This window comes from Sylvia atricapilla, chromosome 1 (assembly GCF_009819655.1).
Source record: "Sylvia atricapilla isolate bSylAtr1 chromosome 1, bSylAtr1.pri, whole genome shotgun sequence".
Taxonomy (NCBI): domain Eukaryota; kingdom Metazoa; phylum Chordata; class Aves; order Passeriformes; family Sylviidae; genus Sylvia; species Sylvia atricapilla.
The window spans coordinates 20,658,177-20,681,098 of NC_089140.1; the positions used below are offsets into that span (position 1 = coordinate 20,658,177).

The following is a 22,922-nucleotide window of genomic DNA, read 5'->3' on the forward strand; positions in this document are numbered from 1 at the left end:
TCTGTGTTCCCTATTTTCCACTCAGCCTAATATCTGCACTGATTTCCCCCCCAAAACAGATTGCTTTAGAAAATCACATGATCAAATTTCCTTTTGACTTTTCCTTAAGCCAAGTTGAAAAGCATGAGTTTAGGTACTCCAAAGTTTGAGGAAAATCAGGAAGAAATATCAGCTCTTAAACTTGCCTGTGTATGGACTACTTTTTGATTTTTCAAAAATCTCACTCTTAATGGTTTAAAATTCCCTGCACTGAGTGCTGAATTCTGTATTAGGGGAAAGAAATTCCAGGTAGCTAGTTGCCTGTAACAAAAAGTGCATTGCTTTTACCTGCAGATGACATCCATGCTTTTGTTGGGTCTTCTTATGAACACATAGATGGTGTTCACTCAACTGTGAACTTGGACAAATTCAAGGGGCCTTTTCCAGATCATAGGATGTATTGAATGAGACAAATCTGATGTCTTACATACAAGGTCTCTTGCCTTTTTCTGCCACAGTTTTACTGCATGTTAAAAATTGACATTTGCTTCCTCAGCAAGCAAATTAAATCCTGAGATCCCTGCAATGGAAAGTAATATAAAATTTAATTCTTCTCTTGGATTAGGTCTATATCATTGTTGCTCAGTAAATCACATGTAAAATATGCCACTAACACTTCTGCACTCTTATGTCCATTCAGCCCCAGCACTCCTGAGCAGAATTTGTCTTTATGATGGAGTGAGCATCTTCAGTGGGAATAGCACAGCCTCACATCCTATCATCACTCTCTGTGGCAATGAGCTCCCTGCCCCAGTCAGTGTCTTTGGACCGATGCTGCTCAATTTTTACACTGACTCCCACATTGTAGGCTTTGGATTCCAGGCCAGATACAGAGCAGTTGGTGAGTATACACTATTCTGTACTTCAGATGGTAGAAATATTCTGGACAACAGTTCCATGTAGGAAAGCTGTACCTCATTTTGGGAATAGCTTAGATGGGTGCAGATGGTACATTTTCTGCATTTGCTCAAAACAGTTCTCAGGACCAGGACATGGCACCATTTGGTGTTTATTAACACACTGAAGGATGTGTTACCTCATGATTCTCATTTCTAGACTTTCCATGGGGTCACGTCAGAAAGTGAATTATTTTCCCTTTTCTGTAGAAAAGAAATGCAGCCATTTTTGGCAGGTTTTGGTTGGTTGGTTGGTGTTTGCATTATCTAAGGAGAAACATCAATTGAGTTAATTTTAAAGATTTTATCACTTGCAGGAGAATGGTCTAATTCTCAGTTATACTAAAATTGTACATGATACATGATACAATATGGGAAACAGAACAGGTAAATTTTCACAGCTATATGCCTTCATTTGATGACCCTCTTCCAGTGCCAAGAATTAATGTAAATAAACTTGGGATATAGATTTATTTTTATTTTTAATTACTATTTTCAGCAAAACTTTTTTGTCATTCACAAGAGATCTCTTAAGTTTTAAAGAGGAAATATTAATTCAAAAAAGAAATTTTCAAATGAGTTTAGAATTTACATCTGCACAAATATAAATATCCCCCAAGACTGATTTTATTTGCAAAACCAATTTTAATATTTTCTAGGTTTAACTGGTAGAGACCACTTTTATGTCCGAAACCATAATTTTCTAACTGCAAAGGAAAGTGTGAATTTAACTTTGGTATTTCCCTTAATGCATTCCTCATGTTCAAAGCCACAGCAAAAAAAGCATAAGGCTGAATTCTTTATGTGAAATGAATGGTCTCATACAGATAAGACAGAGGGACTGGCACTGAGAAATGACAATGTGCAGTTACTCATGGAAAAGACCTTCATAACTCACTCAAGTCAGTTGCTGCTATCTGACTTGTGACTTCTGACATTTGAGAAGGATAACTGGAGCTTTATTAGCTGCTTGTTGTATACAAAACAGATTCTGCCAATTAACATTCCTCTTCCCCCTAGTTGCATTGTTTGATGGAAAAAAATGAAAAAGGCTCCCCCCTCCTAGTTTAGAATAAAGCTGATTCTTTATCTTCCCAACTCCTATCCTTTATCTGCCAGTTCTTCAGGCTGCCAGCCTGAGTTGTCAGGAGCTCTACATCCTGCAGGACCCTGTATGGGACTCTGTTTCTTAAGGTGGTGCAATGGCAATGGCATCTTCTTTAAAACATTCAAAACTGTGTGTGGCTCTGAGCTTATCAACAGGATGCAGGGAGACTCAGGGAAACTTTTTTTTTCCCCCTAAGTTTAAGATTATAAAATGAAGGCTGAAGCTAACAATGGAGATTAGAGCTTTTGTTCCCTGAAGTGCTGAAGCTGGAAACAAACATTAACCACATCCTGGCCTCATTTCCATCCATGGTGAGAAACCCTAAGAAGCCAAGCAGCGCCTTGAGTTTAGAACTGCAGAGTTAAGTTGCTTTTCAGCCAGAAAGCAAATATTCAGTCCTCCAGCTCAGCCACCCCACACTGCTGGTGAGTCCCAGCACAGGGTGAAATGGGGAACAGGATTAGTGATACCCGGAGACTCCTCTATGCATTTCTGTGCAGAACAAATGCTACAGCAATGCTTCTGCCCTGGCAGGGTATTGACAGATTATGAGGCTCTGCATATATTTATTCCAGAAACATCTTTATTCCAGAGACTGAGGGCTATGAGAGCAGTTGTGGCTAGATGCTTCCATGGGGCCAGGATCTGGCTGAAGGAATGTCTTTGCCCACATATCAGCCAGGTTTCTCTTGGCAAGCTAGAATGAGTGCAGAGCTATTCTCACTCATGCTGCTGCATGAGGCACCCATCCCACCCTGCTGCCCCCTGGACCTACTGCAAGACACTTGAAATCAGTCTCAGTCTTTTCCTGCACAGTGCCAGTGTGATTTGGTATGGGTTAGTTAGACCTGTTTCTGCAAAGGTGATTAGTCTTCCACTGCAGAGCACAGTCTGACAGACATTTCACATTTAACAGCTCTAGGCATGACAATGAAGACTGCTCCAAGCTTATCAAGGGTCCTTCTTTCCTTGTGGGTAAACTCCTGAAGAAAAATGAGAATTAGGACCAAACTAGTATTCAGACACTAATCACCCTGATTTCTGTTTCCTTTACAGCTTGTGGTGGCTTTTTCAATGGCTCCAGTGGTGTTATCAGCAGTCCAGCCCATTCAGTTCTTGATTATCACAACAACATGAACTGCTCATACTCCATCACAGTTGGAAATGGCAAAGCAGTGGCCCTGAAGTATGTAATCCAAATTCAGTTTATCATTAAGGGAACAGGAAGGTTTCTGATTCCAGTTAAAGCAGCAATTATTGACTATTTTCTGTGACTCTCCTTTTCCAAGGTCAAAGCTGAACTAAAATAAATGGTTACTGAAGTCAGGCTCCCTTTTATCAGCTCAGTTTATTCAGTCTCAGGCTCCCTTCCATCTTTATTTTTAACTTGTTATGTGAAAAAAATCGCAATTTTAAGTTCCACTTTGGTTACTGATAAGACTAAGAAATTGTAAAAAATGCAGCTCACATTTTTTTAGTTAAATTCTGTCAGACTTTGAGAAGTTTATACAAAAATTATAGTAATTCTTTTAGAAGGTAATAGTCACTTTATATCCAAAGTAATAATACCCACACAAAATAGTGTATTTTTGGGTGCATGCTGTCTTGCCTTAGAGAGGGATGTTATTACCACAAAATCTTGCCACTGAGAAATTAAAAACTGATCCACCCTTCAATCATATGATTGGGAATTAGGAGAACATTTCACAGCTAAGAGGAAGACTCACTGGCCTGCACTCTGCACCTGCATTTTATAGGCCACTCAGGTGCCCAAGGAAATTGCAGCTTGAACAATTGCAGAAGTGAGAGAAGGTGTGTTTGCACAGAGACCTACTGCTTCATAGAAAGCTGAGGTCTGCTGACAGCTTGTCTTGCAAGAGGCCCAGTGGGTGAGGATCCCAATTTCTTTGAGGCTTGTTGGCTGAAGAGTTTTGCCATGCATTTAATAGTTGCTTGGTTTATTCCTGAAGAGACATGTTTTGCCACTATATGGCTTTGGCTAATGCTAGAACTTGGACCTTTCCTCAAGCACTAAAACACAAGTAACAAAGGAAAAGAAATGAGAATGTGATACCTAAGGCTCCAACTGTGTTTTACAGATTCAACAACTTCCAGCTTGAAATATCTCCCTCCTGCTACAAAGATTATGTGGCAGTCTATGATGGCTCAGATACTCATGCTCCTCTCCTTGGGAAATTCTGTGGCTCAGAATTGCCTCCAAATATTAAGAGCTCCAGTAATAACTTGTTCCTGGTGTTCAGCACTGACTTCTATGGAGCAGACAGGGGATGGAAAGCATCCTTCAGAGAGACCTTAGGTAAGTGTATTATCAGACTCCTAATCTGCTGGTAAGTAATTTCTTTCAGTGAGGAGCAGTTGTGAGCTCCCTCTCTAGGGGTGTGTGAAGCAGAAGAGTGTTTCTGGTTTTGTGAAAATTGAGTGAACTAAGCTAAATTCTAGCCTTATGGGATCCCTGCATTCCAGTCTGGTTCTGAGCTGATCCCCTCTATTCTTTGCTACCCTCTCCCTGCCTCTCTGAAGGTATAGATATTTCTTGGGTGACTGAAGGCTTTAGCAGCACCCAAAGGCCTCTCTTTTGGAGGAAATACAGCAACACCTGAGAATTCTTATTCTTCTGTAGTCAAAGGTTGGTGGTGTACAAAAGATGCCTCCTTTCAATCTATGCTCAATTTCCATTTCCATCAGTTTCCTTCACACTTTCTAAAGAACTGAAGTGTTGAGGTCAGTTAAGATTGTGGTTCCACACCAGGCACCACTGTCCTGATTTCTACTGATTTGTGGGATCATTCTGATTAGCTGGCCATAACATAAATGGGATCATAGTAAGAGGATGCCTTTTGTTTTGATGGATGCAAGAATAAGGAGCAGAGCTTGATTATTACCTTAAAAAAAAGTTTCAATTCAGTACTGTACATTTAAGATCAAGGTGTAAAAGGAGATTTTTATTTTCTTATCTGAATTGTTTAGGAATGGTAAACAACGAATTATTATTGCATGCAAATTGGTTTCATGTAATCTCTACTACTTTCCTGTATAATTAACTCCATGTTTTTTGTGGTCTAGAAAGAAGTAATTGTCTGGTTTGCAAAGCTGGCACTCAGACAGATCAGAATGAAAGGCCTTTGTGGCAGAACAAACATAGTCTTCTGCTGAGTCATTGAATCCCCTCCCTACTCCCAAGCCAGTGACTTTCTCATTTGATAGTCTGAGAAAGTATTTACACATAAGGAAAATAACTGGTTCTACAGGCTTTGCCAATAAAAATATTCCCACAGAACCTCATAGTTATTACTATTATTAACTCTTCCTTTGCTTCTCTCAAAGTAATTGCTACAAGAATGCTTAAGACCTTGTGAATGGTCTTTAAGTCTTGTGAATGGTATTCCAGGTAACTTAATGTTGCTTCACATGCTGCTGTCTTTAAACCCTGAAGTATCAGTTGTTATAGATCGCCTTGCAGCCTGAGTTCATATTTCCAGGGTGAGATCATCAGGAACTCCCCAAGCTCTTCCTCTTCCTGTTGGCATTTAATCAATTTTTTTAGCCGCTGACTTTAGATTTATTTGTGTATCTTGTCAGATATTCTTGTTAAGCACACAACAGAACACAAGCCAAGCTCTTCAAGTCAGTACCATGCCTGATAATTTCCTAGAGTGAGAAGCATTTGATGAATAAACTTTGACATCTCTTAGATGTTTTGGAGGTACATTTCTGGAGGCTCCCAAGGAAAAAGAAGTTAAGATGTTGCATGGGTTACTCATGAGTTGCAAGTTATAAAAGATACCCAGGGAGAGGTATGGGTTGTATGAAAGCCTGTGGTGGTGAGCTGCCTAATGGTAGGTCTTCACTGTGGGAAGCAAGCCACAGGGACTAAACCACATAGCCATTAGCAACGATCTTGGCAGTCCTATGATAGTACAGAATGGCCAAATAGTAGAAAAGTATATTATAAGGGGAAAACATGAGTCACATCCTATAAATGTTTCCAGTTTGGCTTGCCTAAAAAACAGAGCCAGGAAAATCTGTGACACATCTTTGTATTATGAGGTCTGAGATTATGCTTCAAATAAAAGAGAATAAAACCATGAAGATCTAAAAGCCTGTTATTCTACATGGTGCTTTAGAGAAGCTCCCTCATGCCTGTTAAATGATAAAACCCATGTGGTTTTGTAAGAGTACAAATGCAATCAGATGACAATTCATAATGATAAATCTCTTGAATAAGGAAGATGGTATCTGTAAAGAAATAAGAGGCCTCATTCTCTGTTAGATGACAATGAGCACATTATTCTCTAGTTGCCCCAGGGAAACACAAGTGGATAATGTAATTATTGCTCTCTGTTTCTTGTTGTGGGTGACCCTGATTATGTATTGGAAAGAAACAAACAGAAACAGTATGTTGTTTCTGTTTGTAGTAAATGAAACTATTTCCTTTCCCCACAAGCTCTTCCAATTTCTTTCCTGATCAGGCTCTTTCAGGCATATTGCTTAAATCTAGGCTTATCCAGGCACTCAAAGAGTTAAACCCTGAAAATTCTTCCTTCCCTGATTTTACTAAAACAATTTGTTTCCGTCACTGATCCTACCCTCAACAGAATATTCAAGGTCCCCTCCCAACTAGACAGGAAAAGGACACTAAAAGAAAGTATGAAATAGTGTTAGTTTGGCTATTTAGCAACGCCATCTTTCTTGTAAAGAAACCTTCCTTTCCCTGTGCTTCTCCATACACTGTGGAATAAAAAGTGCACATTTCACAGGCAGCATTCCTTGTTGTAATGCTGTGAAATGGTGTGTTTGAGGCAGGGGAACAAATTGCCTTTGTGATGGGGTTCAGAGGGTTTATGTTTTCACTGCTCCTGCTGGCACTTATCAGCCTCAATTTTGGAATCACTTGGACATAATCTCAGGCAGAGCTGGAGATCTGGGCAGAATGGAAGATAACAGCCTGCTCCAAGTGTTAGATTTGTGGAAAGACAGACTCCTCTTACCTTAGTTACCACTGACCTTTTTTCTGCCTTTCTTTTCAGTGTGTAAAACGAGAATTATAGCTCTTTTCCACAGTGAGCATGTGCTCCTCTAGACAATCAATAAAAGGACAAGAAGATAGAAATCAATATCAGCTTAAGGGATTTGGTTACATGAGATGTCTCTGTAAAGGAAGGAAAGCTAAGATCTCTCCCCAAAGAACGAGATCTGCGTGTACTGAGCTTGTGACTTGGCTGAAGACTCCTGATTATCTCTTCAGCTCTAAGGGAAGATCTCAGATTTTTAGCTGACTGGCTGGCAGGGACAGAGCCTGCACATACCTCTGCCATCCCTGCTGTAATAGAACAAATAGCACTTTGGTGACAAATGAAGCTTCTGCCTATTGCCATTCAATAATGGGGTGACCGTCTCACCTGAACTTGTGATCCCCTGAGGCATATGATACAAAAGCTAAGAAGACATAAAGATTTGGGGTTTGTTCTTGTTTTAAAGAGTCAGAAATCCCTGTTGGAAGATGTAGCTGTGACCTTATTAACAGGAAATAATTTCTTCCTGAAAGCTCTCTGCTCATGTACATAACTCCATTGTCTCAGTAATGAAAAATGCCTCACATTCTAAACCATCAGAGAAGGATCGAGGAGTCTTCTGAAATGCAGGTCTGTTCACTGAGGCTTTCTAAGGAATTCACATCAATGCATAAGAAGCAAAGTGTTGCACATAAATGGATAAGTGAGTTGAGAAAGAAGGCTCTTCCTGAACTTTAATCACACAATACAGGTAGGACTGCAACAGTTGGGACAGTGGAGAAAATGAGGTGGAGGAAGATTGCCTGCTTTTTCTTTACTGCCCTAAATTGTGCTTGACTTCAAGCTGTGACCAGCTTTTTCCCCTTCCCTTTTTTTATACTATCTTTTGTGAGCATGCAGAAGAAATCCAAGTTTCTTTGTTGTGAAAGATGAGCATTCTGTACTACATTAATACCATTGTGGTCACTTGTTTGCATTATTTTGGAGCTTATGAGCTCATGGGCTACAATTCTACTGCACAAGGCACTGCACAGACAGAATAAAGCAACAGTCCAATGTCACAAAAAGATTATGATTTAAAGACAAGATGAAGAAAACCCAGTGGATATAGACAGGCAAGAAGAATAGGGCAGCCACAATGAGAAGACTAGTATCATTTGCTCTAGGGCAGGAGAAATGTCTCCTAAACCTTTGGAAACCATTAGGCTGTTAATGTTAATTCCTCATCCTCTACATTGTCCTCAGTTTGCTCAGTTTTTCCCTCAAGGATTTCTCCATTCTTTTTATACAAATCATCATTTCTATTGAATGAATATTAATCATTTTACATGAGAAAAATAATCATAAGCAAGTAGAATTTAGAAGAACAATGGCTGGAAAAATTAATCTTCCCTGATATACAAGAAAAGTGCATTAACAGGTAATTGACATAACTAATCTAGTTTGCATATAGTAGAAATAGATTATAATCTACATGCTTTTCTTCTTGATAAGATGATCTGTAGCTTGCCTGATAAATCACACTGAGGTATCTGCCTTCTCTTGTCCTATTTGCTGTGTATTGAATTACTCAAAGCCTGTCACTTATCAGGTTTACTGTTACACTCTCCCCTAATGAAATTACAGTCCGCTTTTTAAAAAACTGATCCAGTAGAATTCTCACAGCATTTTTATGCTCTTTTATTGTATCAACAAAAAAAATTGCTCATTTCATTCTAGTTCATGTTCTGGTCTGTAAACTGAAACTGTGGCTTACTCTATGTTTGGTTTCTAGGTGCACTTTTTCAGCAGTGTTCAGCATGCACAGTTGCTGCAAAGCCTTTTTGGGTTCTTCAGAATTGCTGAAAAAGCCCTCACAATTATAAATGATCAATACCAAGGTGTAAAATACTGGTCTTGGTATTCTGTTGCATAGCAGGCCATAGTAGGTGTCCTTTGGTGAGTCATATTTAAATTCTCATACCACCAGAAATAGTTCATTGCACTGATTTATGTAATTAAAGTTGGTACCTTCTGTAGGTGGCACCAGGCACCTGCACTGATAACAGCAGTTATGGCCTGATATGTGGAAAGCACATAACATTCAGCACAGCTGAGTCCTTCAAATTTTTCTTCCTGCACCAAAAAAAAAAATCTTAGAAGGATGTGTCCTTGACTGTGGCATGTGAATGTTGTATTTTCTCATCCCTTTGGAAAAGCAGAGGTGGCTTGCAGAGATTTCTCATCCATAAGGATTGGCTTCCAAGGGTGTATCTCAAGGTATCCAGCCTGACCTTGGAACCTGGTGCTGCAGAGGGTCTAGCTGAGAAGTAAATTGTCTGAATGTCCCAAATCGTCTGGCAGAAATTTCTTTGGGCTTTCAGTTCACAAAATTTTTGCCAGATTTATTACCCATTAGTATTACACATTTCATTACACTGTCATGGATAACTTATGATTAGTTTTATGTATTCAAATAAGTGAATGAATTGTGGCTAATAATATCTTTTCTTGATCTTGTTATAGTCTAGGAAAATAAGAACATCCGTGACAAGATTAGAATATAAGTCACAATTCTCAGACTGTTTCTACATGTATTTTGTGGCTCAAATATAAAAATATCCATCAGCTTGAAATCTCACTAAATTTAGAAAGCATTTGCAGTGTTGAAATATATCTCTTCAGTATCTTTGAAAAGAATACAACTGTTGAGCTAAGGGATAGTCTACAAATGCCTCTCAGAAATGTCAGTTAATTAATCACAGGGTCACAGAATGGGTGAGGTTGGAAAGAACCACAGTGGGTCATCTGCTCCAACCTCCCTGCTCAAGCAAGGTCATCCTGGAGCACATTGCATAGGATTGCATCCAAACAGTGCTTGAGTATCTCCAGTGAAGGACTTCTTCCAAAGCAAAATAAAAAGAAAGTGCTTGCACACTCAAAATGGACAGATAAGAAGAAAAGCAGACATTAAAATAAGAAATTTCTGTCTGATCTGATCTGAAAAATTGATGTGAAAACTTATTTTCAGACACAGTAATTACATATCTTTGTAGTAACTAAATGGTTAAAAGCTGATTGGATGTACAGATTAATGGCACTTCACAAAACTGTGGGTCAACTCTGCTGGCATGAATTGTCTTAGCTTAAAAGAAGTCAACTTCTTCAGCTGAAAATCTGTCCTCTGGTACATCCAAAAAAGAGATGAGGAGACATTTCTAATTAACAAGAGAGATCTGCAAAGACTTAAGTAGCTGTGGTGCCAAATATGAACACTAATTCAGTACTAGTAAGCACTGGAATTAGGCAAGACTGCATGTCAGCCTCTGGTCTCCCAGACAAGCATCAAGGAGATGGATAGGACAGTACATAGATGACAGTTTTGCAGGCTTGGCACAGAGCATGTCTGAACTGTTATATTTGGTATCAGTCCAAAGAACCTTATGGATACAAATTTCATCTGACTGCATTTGTGAAATCTGGCTAAAGCAGGATACTGGAGCTTTACAGTCCTAGATATCACTGCTAATACCATTGCCAGGCCATCAAAACAGTCAAAAAACTTTTCACAGTCAAAAAACTTTTCCTCATAAAAGCATAGATAAGGGCTCTAAAAGGCCTTGTGCTTTTAGAGGTCTCCTGAGATGTTTCAGGCTCTGTGGACAGGGCCTGCAGCCACACAAAATCATGATGTTGGTGCAGTGATTGCCAAACAGGGGAACAGCCCAGCTTGAAAAGGTTCACCTACCTTCAGTATCAGCCATGAAACAAAGCAGAAGAGTACAAATCCTCACTCCAGCCCTGTCCTTCTGAGCCTTACTGTTTGAAGCTGTGATCTAGACACACTATGAATTAATTATTATAGCCACAGTTAAGTCCAGCCACTCCTATGCACTGGAAATAAGACCCATCAAGAAAGAAGAATTAGTCTTAACTGAATTAATCTTTGCTTATACTCATCTTTAGTTCAGATTAGAGAGATGTCTGGAGTTCCCAGCGATGCTTCTAGGTGAAACCAAAAGAGTCTGAAATCTTGGAGGGAATTTTCATAACTATCAAGCAGAACTAGACAATTTCTTTAGCTTTGCAGCCTTCTAGTAGCTGTTTAAGGTGCTCATTTGTAAAAGAAGGGAAAGACAGCAAAATTGCTTTGTTGTCTTTTGAAATGTCAGTGGTGTAGTTGATTCTGATGGATTTCAAACTATTCAGTAGGTTACCCTTTCATTGCACCCATACCTGTATAAATGAACCTTACCCCTGGCTGTACTTCAAAGGCAGGAAGCTTCAAAGATTTATCTTCATCTTCATTCCATATCTAGAGGGTACACCTCTTAAGAGAGAAACATGTACTTGGTCTCTGCTATAATGATTTTTATTTGCCATAGGGAACCTTCAATTCCTTCTTTTCTGAATGGTCCCTGAGCCTTTTAGTTTCACTAATGCTTCCCACTAAAAGCAATTAGGGATGACAGTGTGTGCCCTCGTTCTAATAATTTGCATTTTCTGGCAAGCTGTTTATGAGAACAAGATTGCCATCTGATTTATGATGACCTTCTGATTTTTGTTTCAACTAAGAAAGCAGAGACTGAAAAAAGACAGTCAGCCATATAGTTGGTCCATCTGCTGACATACAAATTGTTCTATAAGGTACATTTCTCATTCTCTTAATCAAGTTTAGCTTTTCATATCTAAGAGTCTATTCTACAAATTAACAGACTTCTCAGTCCCAGATTTTGCCTGGACTTTAGCTACATTTGTTTCTGTCTGTGTTAGCCAGTGATTAATATCTTTCCATTAAAAATCACCTGCAGGCTGAATGGCTGCTCTTCGGCCTTCTGTACAGAAGTGGTGCTGATTTTTGAAGCAATGTGTTGTGTCGTGACTAAAATGCAGTGAGATATTGCTTCTCTTAGTTCCCTTCTGTTAAGCAGTTGGTTCTTCATTTACTTGTGGGTGTTCCCTTCATCTATTCAGTTCCAATATTGTGTAACTTCTAGTGCCTGCAACAAGATGTAACATTGATCAGCACTGAAAAGCACCAAGATAGATGGATTTTTCAACAAGGACTGCTCTTTATTTGGCCTGATGTAGGACTACTTGCTATCTGGTCAGCCTCCAGTTTAGCTGTTATTTATAATATACTGTCCTGTCTGACTCTATCCCTGCTGAGCAGGCCAGGCATTGTGAAGCCTCATCTTTATTAACTATAAATCACATTTTCAGTTATTTTTATCTTCCCCTTAGATGATATTGCTGGCTATACTATACTAACTGCAATTAATTTTCTGATAAGGAGAATTGGCCTGCTTCTCTCTCTGTCAGGTCCTTTTCATACGCTGAACACACAGAACTTACCCACATGTGTGTTTTTTGTCATTAGAGCTGTCTTTATAGCTGCAGTTAGCAGTGAAATTTCACCACTGAAAAGGTCCCCACATTCAATATTCAAAAAAAGGACTGCAGCACTGAAAGCCTTCTTGTTGCATGGGTCTGTGGCAATTCCCTGACTCATGTTGCCATGGTCTGACTAGTATCTCTGCAATTTTACCCTTGAAAAAGGGGAAGGGTGCTCTCTTAGTATCTGACCTATATATCAGTCCAGACTCAATATTGCAGGGCTGGATGGTCAGACTATGATCTTTGACTGACGTTTATATGCTTAATGTTGTGTTTAAATGCTTGCAGGTGACAGCCCCAGTAAGATTGTTTCAGGGGAACAGAACAAATCATGCAGAAGAGTGAACACAGAGAAAAATACAGGGAAACTGCACTCTTAGGGCCAAGGCATCTTCCTATCTGACATTTTCCTCCTTCCTAGACAATTTGTGAGAATGTAATTTATTGCTCACATTTCCCCTGCTGTTGTTCTCACTTTCTGCAGTGACACTGGAATGAATGCTAACACTTTTCCAAGTCTCTGACTTCATTAAATGCCCCAAAAAGCTGGACTATACTCTATTAATTCCTGGGTTTTTTCACTTTGTAATGTTTCTTCTGTTCATTTTTAACTATAGAATAATCTGAAATTTAAAATTATTAGGATTTTGGTTTTAAGCAAACTGCTTTATAGGGTGGGGTTTTTCTGGCATTTGTTGGTAGAGCAGGATGACTTTCAGCCTGAGTCACTGTGCTTTAACCACTATGGTCTCGCAAGCCCTGGGTTATTGATGCAATCCTGATGCTTGGATGCTGATTTCTCACCAGCATGATCTTTTGTAATACTGTAGCTAAAGTAAGGCACAGTTAGTTTTATATGTCTGGAAATGTATCAGTGTATCAAGGTTAAGACACTGGTGTGTTAAGACCTGCCAGACAGGTGTATTTTACACACACAGAATAAGTTCTGAAACTTTGCTCGTGTTGCTTAGCCACAGCCGTAGCTTCATTTGTTATTGACTGCTCATAAATGGATTTGCTGCAGGAGACAACAGGCTTGCAGTTACTCCTCTGCTCTGTGCAGTTTACAAAAACTCTTTCCTCAGATCCCAAAGCAAGAGTAAAACAATGTTAAATTTAAATTCTGGAGTTAAAAAAGTGGCCAGAAGACCTCATTGAGACTGGGGCAGGAAATAAATGAACTGATGATCACATTTACTAGCCCAGTCCAACCTCTGGAAATCAAACTACTAAAAAAAAAAAAAAAAAATCCTGCCAGATAATCTGTGGGTCTTGCTTGTTTGGAATTCAGTGTGATAAATAACTGCTTTTCCCCAAAGGTAATTTCTTTCAGTGTGACTGACTTAATTGGGTTCAAAATTTCACAGTGAATAAGTCAAGGACTTAGCCATGGCTGTGGGAACCAAATGAAAAGCAGCCTGCATTTCAGAGGGGCTGTAAGTTCCCATCAAGCAAAACACTTCCAGAAGTAAGTCCCTTTTAGCTAGATTCGTGAATACAGTGTCAGACTGCCAAATTCCCTCTAGGATCCCTCTAGGATGCAGCTGTATTGCCAAAATAAGCAACTTGATTTTGTATTACATTTTCAAAGCCAACAGCTCAGTGCCCCCTACTGACTAAATATTTTCAGAAGCCAGCAAGGATTCCGTTTCAAAGGCCCTCAGACCACTGCTTTTCTGTTTCATTGCTGCCCTCTGTCTTCTTACAGTCCCTCTTCAAAACTTCTATTTATACATTATCAAAGTAAATATTGTTTTTATACTCAACAAAAGACATGAGAATTTCTTAACTCACTCTATGAAATCTAATTGTGATTCATGTCTGTGTTGAAAGCCTTTTAATCACTCAGATAGTCCTTGCAAGACAGGACAGTAAAATACTGTAGCATAGATAAAAAGTTCCTGGCTTAACATTAAAGAGCTGAAGATTAAATAAATGTCAGGAATTGCTGTTGAAAAGCTTCTGCTTCTTTAACAGGACCTCAGAATGGCTGTGGTGGTTATTTGTCAACTTCAGCTTCTACCTTTGGCTCTCCAGTCTCCAATGTAACTGGAAGATACGAGAAAAATCTGCACTGTGTATGGATCATAACTGCACCTGTAAACAAAGTGATCAACCTCACCTTCGCTTCATTTCAGCTTGAAGGACAGTCTGCTCGGAATTGCCGCTATGATTACGTCAAAGTAAGACAGCTGAGTGTTTTAACAAGAAAATATATCAGTGAGATACAATCCATTATCTTCTCCATGAGGCTAACTTAATTAATAGAAAATGATCTTAAGAAGAAATTAAATTCCTTAATATAATTAAATTTCTTTCATTGGGTTAGATTACTACTCCAAATGTCATTCTATCTTTCTGGAAATCAGTAAGAGTTCTAACATTACACAAACTTCTGATCTTAGACTGCTCCTTAAATGAGTATTTATTTCACAGAACAGAAACAAAACAAAACTCAAACACATGTGAAGTAAAACTTCAGAGTAAACTTGCAGATTCATTATCCCATGCAATTTCTTGAAAGGACTAGAACTAGTAAAATTTTTCATCTTTTTTAAAATCAAAAGTCTTGGTCTTCTACAGTGCTCACCTGTAGAAGCTATTTTGTTGGAAATGAGCATATAAAACCTCAGATAGCATAATGTTGCTAAACAAACTCCACCAAGAAATGTTATAGATCCTGTCGAACATTTGAGATACTCAATGAAACAAGGAATTCATTCTATATTTTGATGAATAAAAATCAATCTTCTCACTGAAAAACACTTTGAGTTTATATATAATAAAGAAATGAGAGTGCCAAATTAAAATGTAATCATTTTTTGATAGATTTGCTGAGACAGGACCAGAATATTCCATAATGAGATTTACCCTGTCCAACAGACTTAGTTAATACGGCAGTGAATAATTATGGTAATCAAGAACATCCTGTTACAGCACAAGAGAACACACTGGACTTTCAAGTAAATGAAATTGTAATGGAAGGAGGGGTCAGAGAATTTTATTTCTCTTTATTTGTTTGTTGGGCCTAAACTATTAGTGGACTATATATTTTGCTTCTTTCAGCTTTATGATGGAGACAATGAGAATGCCAATTTAGCTGGCACATTCTGCGGATCTACAGTGCCAGCTCCTTTTCTTTCTACTCGTAATTTCTTGACAGTGACATTTGTCACAGACAGTTCTGTGGAAAGGGCTGGTTTCAATGCCACCTACACCACAGTAGATCGTAAGTATACATATATATGCATGCATATACATTGTTATGACTATTTTATGGAAATTCATATTTAAATAATAACTCAAAATTTGTTCTAGACATAAGCCTCAGGAAGGGGCAAAGACACTCAGTAGTACAGCATCTTTAGGCAAGCTAAAAGCAGCTTGACCCCAGTACAATTCTGTCTGGCCTTAGTTGGTTGGGAGGAGATTGTCTGGGATTACAAAACAGAAATGCTCACAGATTATTAACAAATAGAGAACAAACATTTCTTTGCGTTCTATGGCATAGATTGACTTCACTAGCATGTATTTTGCTTTCTGTTTTCCTTATAGAGACCCAAAGGCAAATACAAAAGTATACCATCTGAAACTCAACTCCATTTGAGTTTTGCTCAAAATATAGTTTTACCCAGTTTTCACTATATGATGCATTTGTTTTACACAGGCCTGTGTGGAGGAATCTATAATGCAACTTCTACATCCCTGACTGCAACATCTCCTAATTTTCCAAATGAATATCCACCATTTACTCTCTGCACTTGGGTCATTGACGCCCCTCCACAGCAGCAAGTCAGGGTGGTGGTAGAGGCCTTCCACCTCCATTCCAGCCAGGACTGCTCTCAGAACTACCTAGAGCTCCAGGATTCACCAACTGTAAGAAATTTACAGGGGATACCATTTCCCATTCCTATTCAGCTCCCTTCACTCTTTGGAAAGAGAGAAGAGACCTACTATTTGGTAATACATTCATTGATGATCCTCTGTGAGGGAGGGGCACATCCAAAGTGTTACTCACTGTGTCCTGATTCATGTGTGGTAACTGTACACAGACCTCACAGAAGCAATCTGTGCACACATAGAGTTAGACCTGGGTGAGTGTTACAGTTTTTCACAGCTGAACCAAGTATCAGTCGTTAATCTGCCAAACTTTACACTCAGAAAATACTGTCCCACAGCAAGTTTTCATTGTGCTTCCTCACATCCAAGAACCATAACAAAAATGAATACTCAAGCCAGGAAGAGTGTTAAAAAACACCAGAAAAAAACCCCAATATTTATGTCCTTCACATTCTAAATCTTCCTTCATAATTTCTCATTTTGGCATGAGAATACCTCTTATATTCTATTTGTTTCTAATAATAATTCAACATGAAATGTTGAGATATTATTAAGTGATTTCTGGGAGAACTTTAAAATGCAATTTCATAATTGGTATAGAAAGTATTGAGAGATTTATTTACTTTAAGTTCAGTACATATGAAATTGTATTATAGCATTAACTTGTGATGTATTAAATTCCAGCAGAGCCAAGGGTCAGTCCATAGATTCTGTGGCACTGAAAATTTTCCAGTCCCTGAATTTTACTCTTATGATCGCACTGCCATTGTGACTTTCAAGTCAGATGAATATATGATTAACAATGGAGTCAGATTTTCCTATCAAGCTACAGGTAAGCTTAAAGAAATGTCCCCAAAAAATCTATGTACTATTCTCTTTGTTTGTTTCATATACTGAAATGCTATACAGAAATCTGAAATCCTTACATGTTTCTGGTTTTCTGTCTCAAGGTTGCAGCAGAGAGTATAATCAGACATTTGGTTACCTGAAGAGCCCTGGATGGCCTGGTCAACACCCAAATAATATGGATTGTTCTATCATTCTTCGAGCTCCCCCAAATCACACAATATCTCTCTTTTTCCACGCTTTCAGTCTGGAAGACAGCACACAGTGTTCACATGATTTCCTAGAGGTATCATGCAAGAATACATATTTTGTGAGCCTACGTAAAAATCTGCTGAATTCAAAGGATATTAGTATGTTTGGATCAAGTTTGGATCAAGTCTGAGTTGAACTGACTGAATTAAGGACTAATTTATTGCCAAAGTTTTATGGGGAAATGCACAAAGGTGTTATAGTAAGAGGTTAAGCAATATACCCTAGTAAGTGCAAATCCAGTGAATAAATAGTTTCATTATTAGCTAACTTATCCTTACCTAGCTCTTGTTGAAGTTATCCAATTAACAGAGTCATCTGGAACAGTCTGTGTTTGAGACTAACATCGTGCATGAACAGAAAGCCATAAATCTGAGTGGTTCTATTACAGTGGTAGATTCCAACTGCTTGAATTTTTTCACAAGAAAGATTTTTTCCTAAAAAAGCAATTAAAACAAAACATACAAAAAATCCTCCAGCCAAACAGAAGCCAACAAACTCTACTGACAACTGTAAGACACTTGCAAAAGTACTTTGCATCAATGAAAAGCTTATCTTCCTCCTACACAATCCTCACTCTTGCAGGTTTCCCTGTTCACTGGTCAGATGACAAAAATCAGATGTCTGAGACAGAATCATTATTCAGCTCTACTTTCATATCCTCTTTACTGTCTTAAGAAATGGATCTAAGCACCAGCATTATTGGAGTGCAGAAAAAAAATCAGATTAAGTCTGAGCTGTGTAATATGATCTGTATCTTAATGTGACTGGGGAAAAGAGCGGTCTGCAGGGTAAAGAATTAATCTTTTCATCTGGAATATTGACATTTCTTATAAAAAGCAAAACACGGGCTTGAACTGCATAAGAACACCTTAGCTACTAAGATGTCAGTCAGGAGATATACACACTATAACATTTAGCTGCCTGTTTCTGATGATACTTGTTCTGTGCAATTACTTACAAAAGTCCGACCTCTTTTTCCTTCTACACAAGAATATGTGGTAGGAAAAATAGCAGTATTAAAATGACATTATAGTATGCATCCAAGTTACTACTTAGTTTGTGCTGTGTTTGTATCTCTGAATAATTGTGTTGGTATATAACTGCATAGGAATTTAATGTTGACAGAATGTTTTGTGTTCTCTGAAGGTCAGAAATGGGAGTGATGTGCAATCACCACTACTTGGCAGGTTCTGTGGAAACACTGTGCCCAGTCCCATCTTCCCCCAAAACCATGTTGTCTTCCTTCGTTTTAAAAGTGATTTTTCAAGGACTCATGATGGATATGAAATTACTTGGACTTCATCATCAAGTGGTAAGGCTGTAGCTACAAAATACTGCTACATAGAAAGAAAATGCAGCAATGTGGAATTCAGCTCTTTTTGGATCCTTCCTCATCACCCCTTTAGACCTTCCCTAGCGCTCACAGTCCACCATATTCAGTCACCAGAGAGTGGTAGTTTTTCCTCAAGACCACTGGGGCAAGATTTGTTTTACAAGATGGAAGCAATTCCCCTCTCCTAATGTTGACTTTAGAAACCTTGGATGATGTAGTCCACTTAAGATGAAGATCTTCATCTTAAGTGGACTACAGAGAGGGGCTGGAAAATATCAGGAACATCTACCACAGAATGGTCATGCTGGTGGTGACTCAGCTTGCTCCAGCAATCCAGTTGTGAGATGCCTGAGGAGCTAGGCACAAGCACAGCTCAGCCTGAAGAGTTGCCCCAAGTAAATTAACTACCTCTAATGCTGTGTAGTGACTATATAATGGACACATTCATGAATGGCTTATGAAATGGCGGTTGGGTAATAATTTCATCATGACACTGAGTTACTAGAGGTAGGAAAGCTTGTGGCTAGATGAGAAGTACTGCAGAATAACCATACAGTACTGAGTACTGACCCAGTGATGGAAAGCTCAGTGTAGGAAAGTGTCAATAAAGAATGTGGTCAAACAAAAGACAATCCTAACTTCACTTACAAAAATACGAGCACTGAGTTGACTTTTAGTAGTCAGCAACAAGATCTTAGGGGTAAAATGGTTTCATGAAAAAAAAAGTTCACTAAGAGTCAAATAGACTAGCATGATGGTAGAAATTGTTGGGAAAGGAAGAGAGAAGAAACAGGCAGCCACTGTATTAACCCAGAGTTCACACACAATTTGAATGATGTGCACAATTATGGTCTCTTCCTCTTATAAAAAATCAGGATTAACATTAAGTGGCTTCTGTATGAGGTATGCTGGGATTGTTGGTTTTTAATATTCAGGGATGATCTAATGACTCTTGCATATTCCTAGGCTGCTGAAGCTAGAACCTCAGTTTTATTAGTGTTCTTAGCCACATTAGTTGTCCCAGCTCACAGTCTCTCTGTTTTTCAGTGCTACCACTGATCCTGTACTAATGTACTACATCATGTATTATCTTGTGAAACTAAGCCTTCTAGGCCAATTAACAGTGTCTGCTTCCAGGATGTGGTGGAACATTATACGGCACCACTGGCTCCTTTGCCAGTCCCAGCTACCCAGCAACTTACCACAACAACACTGACTGCGAGTGGGCCATCACCGTGCCCCAGGGACGGATTGTCACAGTGAACTTTGATTTCATCAGCATCGATGACCCAGGGGATTGCAGCAGCAACTATCTGATCCTCTACAATGGGCCAGATGCCAGCCATCCCCCTGCCGGGCCCTACTGTGGAATGGTACGTATTGCCTTCTCTCTGTGACCCCAGAAGTGGGTAAAAGGAGTTTTTACTGTTTCATCTACAAGACCATTTCCCTAATTCTGGCATGAATTCCACCCATATGAGTGGAAGTGAAGCCGTAACGTGTGGCGCCTTAGGAGCCTTCCGACACAGACCGTACAGTGACATCTAGTGGGAGGCATCAAACATGATTGCTCCGTACTTCGTTGTATTTGTGTTCTAAATACTTGCAATATCCCCAGGGAGAAATGCAGCAGCAGTAACTAGAACAGACCTGAGAACACTATCAATCTATAATCCAATTTGTACCTCAGTTTTAACTCTCTGACTGTCTCTTCCAAAGGATATTGATGTTCCATAAAGCTTTTAATTTTTCTTGTCTTTCATTTTAGGACACAAACATCACTCCATTTACTGCTACATCTCATCAAGTCTATATAAAATTTCATGCTGAATATGTGACTTTACCATCAGGATTCCGGTTAAGCTGGACAAGCTAAAACACTGCTTATGAGAAATATATTACCTTTCTTTGCTATACTAAAAAGACTTTAGATGATAAAGGAGGTTTGAAGTCCAGTGATGATAATTGCAGCTGAAGTAAGGCCTTTTAAAAGTCACTGTAAATGTATGTAGCTGTTATGAATTTGGAATTCTGTAAAAAAAACATTGATCTCCCATTGTGCTGAAAATAAACTACTACCTACCCAACCGGGAAAAGGAGGTTTTGCTACCTATTTTTTATATTCTACATAATTTCATAATTGTACAATTGATGCTCAAAATATTTAATTAAAAATATTAGATAATTTAATTTAGAAAATAAAAATAAATTCATTTATAAAATTAGAAAATTTAATAAAAATAGTATAAAAATTACACATTCAGTTGATGAGAGGACCTGAGACATTAAGCCATCTTTAATTTGTTCCCTAGAGTTTTGTGGTCTTTCTCCAAGCATCTCTGAAAACATCAGCTTAAGTTTTATTCAAATTACCTAAAATCAGAAATTGCTAAAAAATGGTCCCTGTCCTATAACCACTTACACAGATAACTGTGCTGAAGAACTTTCAGTAACAGTGGGCACTGGGTATAAGTACCCAGCTGAATTAGTATGTGAGGATTCACTGAAGTTTAACATAGCAAGGACATGATGTGGTTCTAAATCGCAACCAGATTAAGAAGTAATATCAGGATCAGAGCTCTATGTTCAATATATATAGATATCTGTGTTTATACTTATTGAGTTATATTTTCAAGTTTCAAAGTCTATTTTACAACTGAATGTAAAAAACTTCTGAGATTTTCAGTGACTATGTCACCCTTCTAGTCAACTTGTAGGCAATTTCCTAGACATTTATGAAACAGACATAACTTCAGAATAGGGCAGACATAAAAATATCAATTGATCTTTGACTACATTTAGTTTTTCCCTTCCCTAGGCTAATACACATCATACATAAAAGATGTTGTTGACAGGCTATACAGAGGACAGTGATTCCTGCCATGAAGCATTTTTTGTCACAATCCAGAACAAATGACCAATTTGTCTTCTGAATGTCAGCTGGACAGGCAAGAGAAATTTGCACTGCAGAAAAGGAACCGGGGCCTTATCAGAATTCTCATTTCACAACTATTAAAAGGAGTCACTCACAGTGAAAGCAATTCCTTAAAGTGATTATCAAAGTAATTAACTATGAAAGGATATTAACGTGTAAGTGGCAGTTTTAACAAAATCTAGGAACTCTTTGAAGATTTCCCAGTGAATGCTGAAAAAGCCATTATTCCACAAACATACAAAATGTTATAACAGCTGAGCAGATACTCTGGTTAAGATAAAATGTAGAAAAAACAAAGCAGACAGAAGGGACAAGCTATAAAATACGGCCCAAAATCCTCTGGTGGTAAGTTAGAAAAAGAGAAACCTGTGAAGTCTAACTGGCCAATAGAATGAGATGTAAGCCAGCATTTTATAACTGTCCAAGGACTAAGAAAAACTGAGCCTATGTACAGGTGATACTCCTGCTAACATGCCTAAGTATTACATGGAAAAATCAGAAATATCTGTATTTGGATGAAATTGGGAGGCATCTATGTCCTACTGAGCTGCTAGCAAAACAGAAAGTTCTAGTAATAAGGGAAGATAAAAAACACTACATAATCAAATTAAGTATTTTCTAGAAGTCTAGAGAACTTTTGCTGAAAGTCCACTCAAACTGACACTGTACTTGAGTCAAAGGAGGATGCAATCTTTGTCCATATTGTTTATTAAAACTTCCTTCGGGGGATAGCAAGCAGTGAAGAAACATCTGAACTGTCTGAAGATAAAGCCACAAAATAAATTCTAAAGACAGCAATGTGTAAGAAATTCCAAGTACAATCAAGCGTGGATTGAGTGGTTTGCCAGCAAAGGTAAGGAGGACTGCATTTCTCCCCTGTGGAACATGGCATCACAGGTTTTATGAATGTCCATTGTGGCTCTGACCTTTCCATGAATCACCATGGATTTGGTGCAACAGGTGAACCAAATCTGCAGCTGGCAGAGAATCTCCTCAAGATCTGGATGCTGTCACTTGCTGCTAGGTGGCTGGACATGGAGGCATCAGAGTTTAGCCAAGAATCAGCTTGGCAAGAATGTTGTCATTTTCTGAATTTCACCAGCTCAGAGCACAGCTCAGCTAGAAGCCACATATGAAAGGGAAGGATCTGTCCCACCAAACAGCCCTGTGCCACTGCAGGCAGTGTCCTGTGGTATGTTCATTGCTCCTGCTAAAAGTGGATCAACCCTGTCAGAAATGAGTTCTCATTGGCCTTTTCACAGGT

The 22,922-nt window shown here is 38.7% G+C and overlaps 1 protein-coding gene across 1 annotated transcript in view; it reads left to right on the forward strand.

Moving 5' to 3' along the window:
- The window catches only part of CUBN (cubilin), a 142,488-nt gene extending 121,666 nt beyond the window's left edge, over positions 1–20,822 (forward strand). The window contains exons 57-67 of the mRNA XM_066316740.1: positions 680–880; positions 3,100–3,229; positions 4,143–4,360; positions 14,430–14,635; positions 15,519–15,681; positions 16,120–16,328; positions 16,977–17,124; positions 17,243–17,424; positions 18,537–18,702; positions 19,861–20,096; positions 20,492–20,822. Of these exons, the coding sequence (XP_066172837.1) occupies positions 680–880; positions 3,100–3,229; positions 4,143–4,360; positions 14,430–14,635; positions 15,519–15,681; positions 16,120–16,328; positions 16,977–17,124; positions 17,243–17,424; positions 18,537–18,702; positions 19,861–20,096; positions 20,492–20,599 (1,967 nt within the window). The 3' untranslated portion in view covers positions 20,600–20,822. The remainder of the gene's footprint in view (positions 1–679; positions 881–3,099; positions 3,230–4,142; positions 4,361–14,429; positions 14,636–15,518; positions 15,682–16,119; positions 16,329–16,976; positions 17,125–17,242; positions 17,425–18,536; positions 18,703–19,860; positions 20,097–20,491) is intronic.
- Positions 20,823–22,922: the final 2,100 nt, after the last annotated feature.